This window comes from Siniperca chuatsi, linkage group LG3 (assembly GCF_020085105.1).
Source record: "Siniperca chuatsi isolate FFG_IHB_CAS linkage group LG3, ASM2008510v1, whole genome shotgun sequence".
In the NCBI taxonomy this organism is placed as follows: domain Eukaryota; kingdom Metazoa; phylum Chordata; class Actinopteri; order Centrarchiformes; family Sinipercidae; genus Siniperca; species Siniperca chuatsi.
This window is the reverse complement of record NC_058044.1, coordinates 23,238,424-23,252,747: the sequence shown is the minus strand read 5'-3', so window position 1 is coordinate 23,252,747 and position 14,324 is coordinate 23,238,424. Positions and strand designations below refer to the sequence as shown.

The 14,324-nt window shown below is 38.4% G+C and overlaps 2 protein-coding genes across 4 annotated transcripts; both read left to right on the top strand.

Annotated features, from left to right (window-relative positions):
* Positions 1-94: 94 nt before the first annotated feature.
* LOC122873595 (CMRF35-like molecule 1) lies at positions 95-6,126 on the top strand. 2 transcript variants are annotated; one of them, XM_044190506.1, is made up of 7 exons: positions 95-140; positions 1,363-1,405; positions 3,331-3,663; positions 4,185-4,352; positions 5,511-5,606; positions 5,732-5,760; positions 5,891-6,126. In XM_044190506.1, the coding sequence occupies exons 1-7, from the start codon at positions 120-122 to the stop codon at positions 6,044-6,046; spliced, it is 846 nt and encodes a 281-aa protein (XP_044046441.1). In that variant the 5' UTR covers positions 95-119; the 3' UTR covers positions 6,047-6,126. The 2 variants fall into 2 exon arrangements, with proteins under 2 accessions (XP_044046441.1, XP_044046442.1); XM_044190507.1 differs by lacking the exon at positions 95-140 and having other exon boundaries at positions 198-1,405.
* A 143-nt stretch (positions 6,127-6,269) lies between these two features.
* Positions 6,270-14,002, top strand: LOC122873594 (CMRF35-like molecule 1). 2 transcript variants are annotated; one of them, XM_044190504.1, is made up of 6 exons: positions 6,270-8,206; positions 8,294-8,614; positions 9,520-9,645; positions 9,739-9,759; positions 9,869-10,017; positions 11,528-14,002. In XM_044190504.1, exons 1-6 carry the CDS (start codon positions 8,089-8,091, stop codon positions 11,816-11,818), a joined length of 1,026 nt encoding a protein of 341 aa, XP_044046439.1. In that variant the 5' UTR covers positions 6,270-8,088; the 3' UTR covers positions 11,819-14,002. The 2 variants fall into 2 exon arrangements, with proteins under 2 accessions (XP_044046439.1, XP_044046440.1); XM_044190505.1 differs by lacking the exon at positions 9,739-9,759.
* Positions 14,003-14,324: the final 322 nt, after the last annotated feature.

The window sequence follows — 14,324 nt, the reverse complement described above, 5'->3', positions numbered from 1 at the left end:
ACCAAAGACTGGGTCTAATTGCCATTCTCTTTTGCTGACCACAATAAATACTGTTATACACTTCCAATAGATTTCTCTCTGTATTAAACTGTAGGTTGCTGGAATACTGTGGATGCTTCATGTTTCCACATCACACATGTGTAAGTTACAAATTGGACTGTGATTAGCTTCCAGACTGATTGTGATTGTCATGCTCGCAAATACACGTCTTAAAGCAATAGTTTTCAGACAATTCTGGAAATGCGCTCATTCCATGAGAAGATGCAAGTAAATACCTTTCTCATATCTGTTCAATATGAATCTGGAGCCAGCAGCTGTTTAGCTTATAGCACAAAGACTGGAAACAGTGGGAGCAGCTAGTCTGGCTAACCACCCATAATACAGCAAATTGATGTTTTTACACTTTTTGTATATTGTGTTAATTAGCAAAGATGCTCAGGTGGATTTATTATTTTTTTTTTTTTACCTTTGGACATAGCCAGGCTAGCTATTTCCCCCTGCTTTATGTCTTTTCTAAGTCAAGGGGAGAGCCCAAAGAAAATATTAATAATGGTGGGGACGGCCTTGCTTTTTTATAAAATGAAATATAAGATTCAGCCCCTCCTCCTCACACCAATAATTTTGGTACAGTCCCTTAGGGGGAAACACTGTGTCTGACTGGTAGGTTGTAACATAGTTTAAGCCCGAGCTAAAGCTAAGCCTAACAAGACTAGGTCAAAATCTAGTATATAGCGGCCCTGCTTTGGTGCGGTTAATCCAAAACCAAGCCTGATTGGATCAATAGGTTTCCATAGTAACTTAGAGCAAACTTAAACCTGCTATATAAAACAAAATTAGCTGAAAATAAGCCTGATTTGCTGAAGTAAGTGTGGTTTGACTGGTAACCTTGCTGTCCTCTGACACCCGTGACACAGTCAGCAGACTGCTTGTTAAGTTTGATGCCCTCCAGCTTCATGTACCCCAGATGCACAGAGGCACACAGAGCCAGCTGCAACAGCCTGAACAATAAAGAAGAGTTATACTGCATCACAGTCATGAGCTGGTTCTTCAGAGCAGCGTAAAAGAGAGAAGGGGGCTGGGGACCTACAGTATACTGTATATTCTGTGTTTTTAAAAAAAATAGCTAAAGAGGCTTTGTAAAACAGAATCATGCTCATTTACTGATCACAGGAGCTGAAGACAAAACAGCTGCTGCAACCATCTGCTGCACAATCACATCTTTGTAGCTTTTCTGGATCTTTAAGACACTCATGTTTTATGGCACTGAATCAGATGACTAATTTGAAGCAGACCACTGATTTTTTTTTCTGATACTGCTGGGCTAAATTTTTCCTTTACTTGGTTTGTTTTTAACTTGGATAGAGAATGAAGATTCTTCATGTCGTCTTGTTTTGCTGCTTCTCAGGTGAGTTTTGATGTATTTAAAACCATTCATATCAGTATGTTTTCTTTGTAAAAGTTACATTCTAAATATATTATTTACTTATATGTGAATGGGAGGAAATCTTCAGCCTTACAGTCGTTTATGAGCTCTTGCTAAATAAATTTGTGAAAGTGTAAATTTTTTGATGAACTGCATTGATGGTATATGGTGTTTTCTTAGGTGAAAATGAATCCATTACAGTAACTCTGAAGTTGTGGTGGTTGTCTCCAACAATTCCTTAAACATCTAAAATAGTTTGAGCGTATGGAATCTGTACTTAATTGAATTGCAATTTTTTACGATTGTTTTATTGACAGAAAAACAACCAATAAGCGATTCTGCTGAATTAAACAATTAAGACGTTGTTGCTGTATAGACTCAAACTGCTTTTTTGTAATATGGTAGAAATAGTGGCTGCAGAGCTTTTTTCATTTTATAATACATTGGACCAACCGATGCTCTCCACCACCATCACCATGACACCAAATGATTTAATATAAACTTTATAGAAAATCTTCTAATCTATTTAGTGATGTCTGTGACTATATGTCATTTTGTTATGTCTAGCTATGTTTGTTTGTCTTTCTGTCTGCTGTACTCAGGTCTCTCTTGATCTCAATGAGATTACCTCAGGTAATACAGGTTGTATATATAAATGAGGGAATATCTTGTGGAGGAATGGTGTTCACCCCTCCAGCAAAGTTCCACAGACTCAGCAAGGAGCACTGAAGCTGTTCTGGAGGCTTATGGTGGCCTGACTCCATACTAAGACACTTCATGTTGGTTTTTCCTTTAATTTGTCACTCATCTGTAATTGTGGGAGTGATAACATAGTTGAATGAATTCCTCATTGCACATACATGAGATAATATAAAAATATACTGATGACTTCCATAAGTCAAGAATAGTGGGTGAACCCAATGGTTAATGGCCACAATTCAAACCAAGCAAAAAAGGTGCATAGTGTGCACAGCCAACCCCAGTTGGTTTCAGCTGTAGGACAAGAAACAGACAGAAAGGAAAAGGAGAGGCTGTCCACACACATTCAAACCAAACCAAGCTTAAACTATCTTTGTTTCTTTTTTCAATTTAATTTACAAAAAATGTTGAAAAGAACAGCAAAATTGATCTGGTTGCACTGGTATTGATAAAGTAAGTAAAGCTAACAGAGGAATCGAATCATGAGTACTATAAAAGTGAAAGTGGCTATAATCGATATTTTTCCTAATAATAATGTATCAAATGACAAAGTGAAAAGAGTGCAAAACACAGTGAAAGGGGTCGCTCGTAGTGATGAACCTAGAGAGAATTATCACCTGAATCTGCGGCTCCATTCAGCTTTACGGAGCTTTATAGTGAGTTTCAGCTCATTGTTTAGGTTTCTTTACTGTTGTGGTTCACTCTCTCCACTCTCATAGCATCGTGGACTTCACGACTTTAAATGAATGTTAATGTTGCTCCGCTGGACTGTTGGATGTGTGAATAAGCAACTGTTTGCTAACAAGTTCTCCATATGTTTTCATAATACTGCTCTATCCTGCATTTATGCACACTCTTTATATCCTGCACTTGCTTATTGCACTTCTGGTTAGACCTAAACTGCATTTCATTGCCCTGTACTTGTACATGTGTAATGACAATAAAGTTGAATCTAATATCAACTTAAAAGATGACGGTTTATGAATGCTGTTCCCCAAATTGCCAAAGAATTGCAGGTTTAAAAAAAGGAAAGAAATCACTACAGAATATAAAGGAGATATGACTAGGACTGTGTGCATCGCTTCTCAGAAACTGTTACATAATTACTTTGCAAGCAGAGGTACTGTGATATTGTGGTGATTTCAATCCATCTAACTACAGATACTGTAATCAACAGCTGTAACCAGACCCTTTGTTTTATTCTGCAGTTGTGTGTGTGGAGGCCTCAGCAGTGCTGGAGGTGAGCGGCCATGTTGGAGGAGAGGTCTCCATCTACTGCTCTGGTAGCTGGACCAACAGCTCTGAAAACTACAACATGTACTTCTGCAAAGAAGTCTGCTCCAGGGAAAACATTCTCATTCAGACTGAGAGGAGGAGGTTGGAAGTCACACGGCGAGGGAGATACAGCGTGACGGTCAACAGAGGAGCCTTCAACGTGACCATAAAGAGGCTGAAGAGGGCGGACGCAGGGAGATATCACTGTGGAGTGGGGAAAACTTTAAATGTTTTGTACCCGGAGGTCAATCTCATAGTCCTAGATGGTAAGTTTTTGGTTGGATGCATAAAAGTTCCTGCAGGTAATGGGATGTTTTGGGATAACAATGAACAATCTATCTTCTTTTAAGGATCGGTAATTTTGTATGAAACAAAGCTCAAAGTGTTAACTGTATAGGTTACTGTAACATAATTATTAGGTCATGTTGTCTAGACTGTGGGACTGTTAAACCCTGGAAACTCCTTGTCTCGTAAATACTACTGATTCTGTCCGCAGGCTAAAACCAACCACATAAAGATGATCAATTTGTTGTTAGACTTTTACGAGGTCATTTAAATCTGGTGTTGAGGTCTTAAACATACTGAGCCTACCAGAATATTTATGTAGCTGACAGCCCGTTCTTGTTTTGCATGGGAAGTCTGAAATTAACACGTGTAGCCTACTGTATAACTTGTGATGTGAAGGCAGTAATAATTTCACATGAGCACACACACACACACACACACACACACACACAAACACACACACTATTCCTCGCCAGTCATCCTCCGTCCTGTGCTCTCAAAGCTTCCACTGTGCCCTCTGGATCTCCTCCCTCCACCACCACCCTGCAGACTGAAGCACAAACTCAGCCCCGAGGCAGCTTTCCATCCAGCACTGAACCGCCACGAGCAGCATTAACCCTGCCCGCTACAGAGAAGAAGAAAAACCAGCAAGCAGCAACCAAACTCTCAGGTATTTCAAATTTTTATCAGCTGGTCTCGTATAGCAAACTTCAAAACAGCAAAACAATGTTTTACATGTTGTAATTCAGCTTAATAATAATGGCTTTGTCAGTTTGGATAATAACTTAAAAATGTGTTTTGCTTACTCTTCCTTCACTTGGATGTTTGAGCTTCACTGTGCACGTGTAAGTACGAGATGATGCTAGTCTGGAAGCCAATCATGGTCCAGTATCCAGCAAGTTGAGGCAGTTTACACGCCTCCAGTGCACGTAAACTGAGAATGGACTTTTCAGTTAAGTAGGAGATGTGTTGTGTCCAGTAGTTAAACTTTTGAAATGAAAAATATTTGCATATTCATAGATCCTGAAGTAGATTTATAGAATTTTTTAACAAGTGAATTTAAGTTTTTTTAAATGAAAAAGTCACATCGGACACATTATTCAAAGAAGATGTGAAGAATTGTATGCATCTTAAAACACGTCAGGAGGAGATTTGTAACTTTTTCTCACACTTATTATAGGAGTCTTTTTTATCTAAGGGCTGTGCTCATGAAAAAGACTCAACAAATCAGTGTATGGCATACTTTCCTCTTAATTTTAGCAATCAACAATTTGAATAAAATTTGTACTGAATGCATAGTGCATTAAACTTGAGACCCTCTAGGCCTTATGGTTCAAGAGTTATTAGCCAACAAGTAAAGCCTTTGTTATAGCTGTAAGTGCTGGTTGCTGTGAGTTTGAGCTGATCTTAAATCAGTCTGTAAAGTTTATTATAACAGAAATCTCACGAGTAATCATGGCAAAGATATATCACCTTTCTGTCAGGAGGTGGCTAACTACTATATTTTTCATGTATGTGTAAATGTTGTGTAATGACCCTTAGCAGTTTTATTGCAGACCGCAGCAGAAAGCTCTGCTGCACTTGAGCTTCAGAAATGCTCAAGTTTACTCGAAATGCTTGGGGAGATGTAACATTAGCTTGTGTGGACGCTACCGCATTACTTGATCAATGAAAGAGCTAAACTACTGAAAAGCTATTTGATTCAGAAAACAGTGACGCTACCATCACGCTACTGAGAAATGTAGTTAAACTAGTGACTTGTAGCGCCGCTACTGCTCAACACTGATGGTCACCAGCACAAATGTCTGTCTGGCTCTGTTGTTTGCAGATACCACAGTGGTCATCATTGTTTCGGTGAGCCTGGCTCTTCTGGTTTGTGCCATTATACCTCTTATATTCTACAGACACTGCCGGAGTACCGTGGGTGAGATGACACGTGCACACACACACATCCATGCACACACAGTGTGATCTTAAACCCAAACAGTGCATTTACATGTGCATGTACACACAAACATTTGAATGACTCCCGTTGCTTGTTTGTTTCAGAAGGTCAGAACGGACCTGAAGGGAACAAGGTGAGTGACCATTTTGTCATTTACCTATTTTAATTTTGATACAAATGTTTATCTCTAATGACCGTTTTAAGCATTAACGTTTACTGCTCAGATTAAATTAGTCTTTATGATGATTCTTATTTATTTACAGGCTGATTACTATGAAGAAAGTGCAGATGTTGCCTCTACTCAGGCTGCAGTGAAGCTGCAGTCTTTAGAACCAGATGCTGGTCCAGAGTCCAGTGCTCAGGATGCCTCCCAGTGTGCTGCCATCTACCAGGCACTCGATCCCAAAAGTCTGGACTGAGCAGGGTTTATTCTGCTTCTGAGCTGACAGCTAATCTTACCCTCTTCTCTGTATTTTGAATCATAAACTGTTTGAATATATATGTTTGAGTACATATTCTTCCTTTGCATGTCTCATTTTGTAAATCTGTAAGAGAGTTAATTCTCTGATTCATATTACAGTTTCTTACATTACGGTCAGTAAGATTTTACCGGTTGCTGCTATTTTAGACAAAACATTTCAGACTATAATAACAAATATGCTCATGTGGATAAGATAATTGTACGTTTCAGGGACAGAAACACAAGAAAATAAAGGACACTGCACAGAAAGCTGTGGACTTGCTACATCCTCATCAGAGAGTACATTTCTGCTGTTGTCAGAGTTTCGGCTGCTGAGTTTCTCGTCATAAAATGTCTGCTCTTCCCTCTCACAACTACCTCCTGACAGCTCCATGACCATGATTCCTTTAGAAACCTTGCAATATATGGTTTTAAATATGACATTTAAAACACTTACAAGACTTGATGTGACCCGTTTAGTTTTCTCATGTCTCTCTCTCGTTGCCATATTGCCGAGTAAAGCAAATGCAACAGAGGGCAGAGTGACATTTATATAGTTGCCCACAGACATCTGCATGCACACGCATAAGAAGCAAAAAGCAACACCAATACCATATACCATACATAGCATAAGATGGTGCTGTAATTGTTTTTGTTGCTGCTTGTGTGCAATTAAGATTATTAATTCTTTTCAAAAACTACATGTAGCTCATTATGAAGCAGTTAAAAGCAAACTTTAAAATATAAGAATTCATTGGTGATTTGAGAATATCTAGCTTTCATCAGATCCACCAATTTCTGATTATAAGATCTGTTTTCATGTTAAATGAAGGCAGTAAGTTTGATATAATGATCACGTAATTAATCACACCTCTATTTTCATGTGCAAGTCTGCTGAATTGTATTGATCCCTTAGCCTCACTCACAGAAGTAAGAGAAATACACAGGAAATCTCACTTTTACAACCTATTTTTAACTCCTCTGCCCACCAATGGAGAACACATTCACAGACATTTTCACTCAAGTAACTACAAACTTTGTGAAAGGTGACTCAACCAAAATGACTCACATCTGTGAGGTTGCTTTCCTCAAAGATGCCTCCATATCTGTCACCTGTTCTTTAAATGACAATAGACTAATTTTCTGCATTTCATACCTACATAAAGTGCAACATAAGGCCCAATCTGTAAGTGTTTTGGCTATATACAATTTTAGACAGCATCAGAAAACATTAATGACTAAATCCCAATTAGATGTCCTCTAATGTTAGCACTAAAGACTTGTGCTCATAATTGCTTGTAGATGTTTGTAAATAAACAATAGCAATGGTTCAACATTTTTGGAAATACATTTTCTGGCAGAGAGTTAATATGAGCCTAAAGTCAGCAGCCTGTTAGCGTAGCATAAAGACTGAAAGCAGGGAGCAGCTACCTGCAGATTCAGGTAGGTTCATTTCAACAAGCAATCCCTTTCACACTGTCACATTGTTTCACATTGTCATTTGATACATTATTATTACAACATCAATTCTAGCCCCTTTAAAACAGGTGTGCCAGCTTCGCAGTATTAGTACCAAAGTGTATGTATTTTTATTTTCATATGCTAAAGTTGAATTGTTCATCAACATGTCAGTAGTAGATGTGAAGAAAAGCAGTAGTAGTAAAGTGTAATTTCGAACGTTACTGTAGGTCAGAGACATTTCAATTCCTGCTTTGCTTGACATTCACATGTACTGCAAAATACACACCATCATATAGGAATTTAACGCCACTGAAACTAAGTGTGAGAATACATCAGAAACGGGTCCTCTCACTTCTCCTATGTCCACGCATGTTTCTCTTCTCGTGGGTTAATGTCTGCCACCTACAGCCCTCGTCCCCCGCCCCCTAACAGTCAATACCACAGGATGATCTATATCTAGAAGTTATTTCATTTGCACAAGGTTGTGCAGTGGTAGAGCATTATGAAACATAACCACTGTTCAGGTTTTTAAACAGGCAGATGTTAAATCAATGTACAGAGCCTGGAGGTACTACCCAGAATAAGAAACAACTACAGAGCTGGCACTTCATCAGAATCAGAATGAAGATCATTTCTGTCTTCTACTGTCTTCTCTATGGTAAGTGTGTTAATGAAGTGCATCCATTGATTTATTTAAATAACTTAAAGATGCTTGAACTCTTCTCACATGATTACATTTTGGCAGCTACGTGGACAGAGGGAGCAGACATCAATGTAGAGGGTTTCGAGGGTGGAGAAGTCTCCTTCCTGTGTTCACACAGACTTGCGTGGAAAAACCATAAATACCTCTGCAAGGATCCATGTACAGACAATGAAAATACACTGGTCTCTGTAGAATCTGGTACAAGATCAGGGTCAGGGAGGATAGCTCTGGTGGACAGGGGGGACGGAGTCTTCACTGTGACCTTCAGTCAACTCCAGCTGTCTGACTCGGGGAGATACTGGTGTGCAGTGGACAGGCCTGGTTTTGATACATACACTGCAGTATATCTTACTGTAAAGGAAGGTACGTGCATGATCTTTCCACTGTTGCCTTATGTAGGATTTATCCTTACACTGACTGCTTTTTGTCTCTGTATTCACGAATATACATTTCCCCATCGGTGGTGGAATGTAACTAAGTACATTTACTCAAGTGCTGTACTTAAGTGCAATTTTGGATAAATTGTACTTTTTACTCCACTACATTTATCTGACAGCTGGATATACTTTTCAGATTAATATTTTATATACAAAATATTGGCTTATAAAAGTTTATAAAATACAATGTATTTTTATATAACAAACCAGAGGTTCCCAGTCTTTTTTGCTTGTGACACCTTAGAAAAAGAGCTTGCTTGGGGCCCCTTGTCACATGTTTCACCAATCCATGAGTTCCTCCAAAGAGACATTTCCCGTTTAAACTTCTCGGATGATTTTATTGAAATAATTGTTCTAGGCTTAAAGAGGTAAAACTCTCAGATATTTCACAAAAAAAGAGATTAGATAAAAGTCCAAAAGATGAATACAAATGTGTGTATCAGAACTTTTCTTCTTCTTTCCAACCCCATTAATCATCTCATGAACCTCAGATTCATCTTGTGACCCTCAGGAGAGGCCCAAATCCTAGGTTGGGAACCACTGGACTAAACTCTATGTAAAGTTGTTAAAACTACAGTAAAATGGTGCTTACACATTGATTGATCAGTATTAACAATCTAATAATGTCATATATAATGATATATCCGTCACAGGGGACATTTTACAGCGGAACGAGTACTTTAACTTTTGATACTTTAAATATGTTTAGCTGATAATACTTGTACTTTTACTTATGTAGGATTTTGAATGAAGGACTTTTACATTGTTGTATTGGTACATTTACTTAAGTAAAGGATCTGAATACTTGTACCACCACTGTTCCCCATACAGCTGCTGCAAATGAGACAACAACTGTCATACCTGAACTTTCTCCCACATGGACACATCAGGAGATTTCCAACTCAACACAATCAACATCTGGAATGGACACCAGTAGGCCTATAAACCTTTCATCAGGTAGAAAGAAAACATAATCAAATTTGAATCGTTACAAATATAAATCATAGATAGATCAACTCACATAAAGTAATATTCCATCCAACCTCACAGGAGAACAGGACATCAGCACAAGTGAGTTTCTACTGTATCATTTGGTTTATACACCACATCTTCATATCAGCTAGCGACTGACACTTGTGGATATGTAAAATTGTTGAGCCATCTTTCTTGTTTTTATCAGGGACTGTGTTGTACACCGCTGTCGGGGCTGTTGCCATGATCACTATCTTGGTGCTAGCAACGTGCTTCAGGAAACACAGAGAAAACGCAAAACCTGAACCACAAGTTTGCTTAAACAGCACTGACCTTGTCGATCCAGACGAAAGAGAGGTACGAGGCAGAAACTGGAGCTCAACATGTCATGATGTCTGTTCACAGCACAGCAACTGTCTTCCTGGAGAAACATGACGATTGTCTTGATAGCCAAATAAATTAAACTGAGCACGATCAAGTTTCTTTTCCCGTTCCAGAAGTCAATGTATGAGGTTTTTCAAAAGTCCATCAGTCCTCACTTCTCTTTATTTTGAATCTGTGTTGTTTTTGCATGGGGATGCTTTAAAACCACAACTAATCAGTACTGTCAGCGATACAGGAGTGTTGCATAAAGGAATAGTGTGAAATTTTAGGAAATAAGCTTATTTGCATTCTTGCTGAGAGTTAGATGAGAATATAAATACCAGTCTCAATATAAAGCTACAGCAAGGAGACTTACCAAAAAGACTGGGAACAGGGAGAAACAGCTAGCCGGGCTCTGTCCAAAGGTAAAAAATAATCTGTCTACCAGCACCTCTAAAGCTCACTGCTCCAGACAAAGAAATAGGCACATACACAACCCCTATCAAAAAACAGCATTTCGGTTTTTGTGCGGATTAAACTGTGAGCTTTTATGGTGAGCTTTAGAGGTGCTGGTAGGTGGATTGTTACTTTTAGACAGAGCTGTTAGCTGTTTCCCCCTACTGTCAGTCTTTATGCTACGCTAAGCTATATTAACGAGGGCTCTGTTCTGTTTAGGCGTCCCAGTAAGTCATGACACTGTGCCAGTGAACCAGCATGCACAATCCCAGGACCCTGAAACTGAAGCAGCTAAATGGAATTCAGCCATCATTCATTTTATTATTTACACCTGTGCTTTTCCTACTGTGACATGTCAAAATGTTTTTTGTGAAAATAACCAGTTGAGAGAAATTTGGCCATTCTGCACAGTCACTTGGCTGTTGTTGGTGTGCTGAGTAAAAATGGAGAAAAGTGGACTCTGTTTTGTCACATACAAACAAGATAAACAAACAAAAACTTTTTTTTGCCGTAATTTCTTAGGAAGCTTCCTGAAAGAACAATGTATTTTGCGTTCAATTCGTACACTTACAATTAATTAATTCCAATTATTTACTAGTATAACCTTGAAGCCTTTTAGTTAGTCAGATGACCTTTCAGCAGCTGAATTTGCAAAAGTGCAAAATGTGTCTACAGGTAACCAGATTCAGTTAAACATATACGAACAATAAAGTGTTTCCAACAATGAATGAATATTTACATGGGTTTAAATTCAAAGAGACAATCCAATTTTCCAAGTTATTAGTACCAAATTACATAGTTCTTTCCAGAAAAATCATTTAGAAAATGATCAACATGTAAAATAAAGTGTTTTGTCTTTCCAATTTATATTTTTTTATCATTATTGTCATGTTTTCTGATATTTGAGTTTGCAGTACATCATATTTGCAGTGCAAATTCTAATGAGGCTAATAATTCATGCAGACACAGTTAAATTCAGCCCAGTAAGATGGAGAACACACTAGAACTAAAACCTGCTGATTATTTAATCTTTGCCACTTCTCAACAGGTTGACTGCGAGTACGATGAGATTGGCGAGGAAGTGCAGTCAAAAAAAAACTTATCTGAAAGGTTCTCTTCCACTCACCACCCAAAACAGGACCCACCAACATCTGCATCCACAGCAGCCCAATGTAGCGAACCCCTTCACATCTATGAAAACATCTGCTACTCCAAAGGTACTGCACATTCAAGATATTCAGCTGCAAACGTCCAAGACAAGGATGGCATCAGCTCTGGGATCTACATTACACCTTTGCTGCCTACAATATCTGAAAGAACTGGTGATGACTCTCCTTAATAAACCTACAGCAACTAGAAATGCGCCCTGTGTTAAAATTTAGCTTTGTGAAGCTTAAAATGTAGCTTTTTTTTTTTTTTTGCTGAAACTGCTGTTGCTGAGAGAGTCAAGGGAGTCTTTTAAGACTTTAACTGTAACAACACAGTGTTCTTGCATTTGATTGCATTCTATGGTAAGGTATGGTTGGGCACGTTGAGCTGCATTTCATGTATGAAAGGTGCTATGTAAATGTGCCTGTATTCACAAAAGAAAGAAAGAAACCTCTTTGACACAGTCTCAGCAATAATTTATCATTATAAGCTTCACAGGAGTGGTACTTGTTGCTGCTGTTGCTTATTATACTGCCTTACAAAGGCAGAGAACTTTAACTACAGGAACAGTGACGTTGAAAAAAAGTGTTTGAAGTTTGAAGGCTCTTAGCCAACTGTGTAACATATATAAATTGTAAAACTTTCATTTATTAATCATTGTCATAGACATAACATAAAAAAAGACACTGAACAATCTAAAGGGAGCAGGGAAACACAGTATCTACAAACATTTTTTTTTCTAATTTCTTCAGCTTTCTTGTCCATTTGAACTAACAAGCTACTTTAAAAGATTAATAAAATACATTTAAATATGTGATTTAAAGGTAGTTTAACCATGTGAATTCCACAAGAGTCAGAGGCTGCAAAGACGGCAGTTACTGCTACACTGCTAAGCAAGGCTAGTTACCTTTTGGCAGGATGACTTTATCTGTTGTTTTCTTCGTTATGATTAGATTTAGCTTCTGCCTTACTTATTAAGTATCACAAACATTTGCAATTTCAGGGAACTGGGTAAATTAGCTTTAGGTAGCCGGAGTGCAGTCACTGTAGTTTGCAGTTTCGTCCCAGAAGCTGAGAAGAGCAAAGACTTCTTCTCCCAGCAGTAAAGTGAAGATCTTCTAGCTGAATTCCTAACTGTAGCGCTTGCCTTCAGATAAGAGGTGTCCTTGTGAAGAAGTATCTCATGGCGTCCATTGTATTAAACCCAACAAAATTTCAGAACTTGTTAAGATAAATCCTTTGTTCGTAGATCCAGTGTACAGTTGGTGGGGTGACCTCATACTCTCAAGCACTGAAAAGTATAGTTTTATTTCTTTTTCAGAAGTATTGAAAAGTCAGAAAGTCAGATTCTGGTCCCAATATTTACAATATAAATATATAGCATTTTGGCATCACAGGGCAGTATAGTGTACAAGTGTTCCTTTTGTCATGTCCACCCCATGTACCTAGGACACTGTGTGTGTGTGTGTGTGTGTGTGTGTGTGTGTGTGTGTGTGTGTGTGTGTGTGTGTGTGTGTGTGTGTGTGTGTGTGTGTGTGTGTGTGTGTGTGTGTGTGTGTGAGCAAATGTCACTCACGTCAAATGAGGATAAAAAAAGCTGGTTCACACTAGCTGGTCAACCAAGTGTGAACCACCATTTTTAGGTTTTTGGTTAAGCTAAGCGTTGCTGTAACATTAGGATTAGGGTACAGGATGAATGTTACTCAATGTAGTGTCCTCCAGTGACAAACACAAGTGTGTCTGTGTGTGTGTGTGTGTTCATATGACTTTTCGTGGCTGATTATGTCAGGATGCATATACCTATTTGAATGTGTGTTTGCAGTTAGTGAGAGCATGTGAATATGGAGAGGGAACTTTAACCTTAAAATACACACATCCACACGTTTGTGCTGATGCCTGTATGTGTGGTATGTTAAAGGTTGTGAATTATAATTTCCTGTATATTACTGTAAAACTGTAAAACATATTATCTTGTGTGTACTATGGGACAACATCACATTGATGAATAATGCATAATGAAGTGGAAAGAAAGGATGTTTAAGGCTTACTTGCTTGGATAATGTAACACAAGACAAACTTGCTTCTTGAGTTTTCATCTGATCTGAATAGTAGAGAGAATAAAATAAGGGGCAGAGTGAAGACTAAACAAAGAAGTTGGCGTCCTGATTCAACTTTTGCTAAGCTTAATATTTTATTGCTTGTGATCTTTCACATCAAATTTGATCCTAATATGTTTTATGTGACGCTTCATGATCTTGTCAGTGGGATGTTAAATGCAAGTATCGCATGTTATTAATAATGCTTGTTAAAATATAGATGAGGCAAAGGATAACAGATGCCACGTTTTAATAAAGCATACTTTATAAAGGCTTTATACAAAGTTGCCATAGTTTTTTCTTTGGCCACTTGAGGGCAGTAGAACAAGTTGTATGGCGAACGTGTTAGCAAACACCTGCCTATTTACACATGCAGCAAACATGGACAACCTTATCATTTATTTGGAGTCGTGTTTCTGGCCCCCTGGCAAAAGTCCAATAATCACTCTCTTTTAGCTCTGTTTTTGGTCTCCACCATAGACTGTATATAAAAATCGACGACACGTCTTCACTTCCTCCCACTGTACAAAAATGAAGCCAAAATATCCTGGATACGGGAGCTGCCATCTTGCGCCCGTGACTTCATTTGGAGCCAGAGTC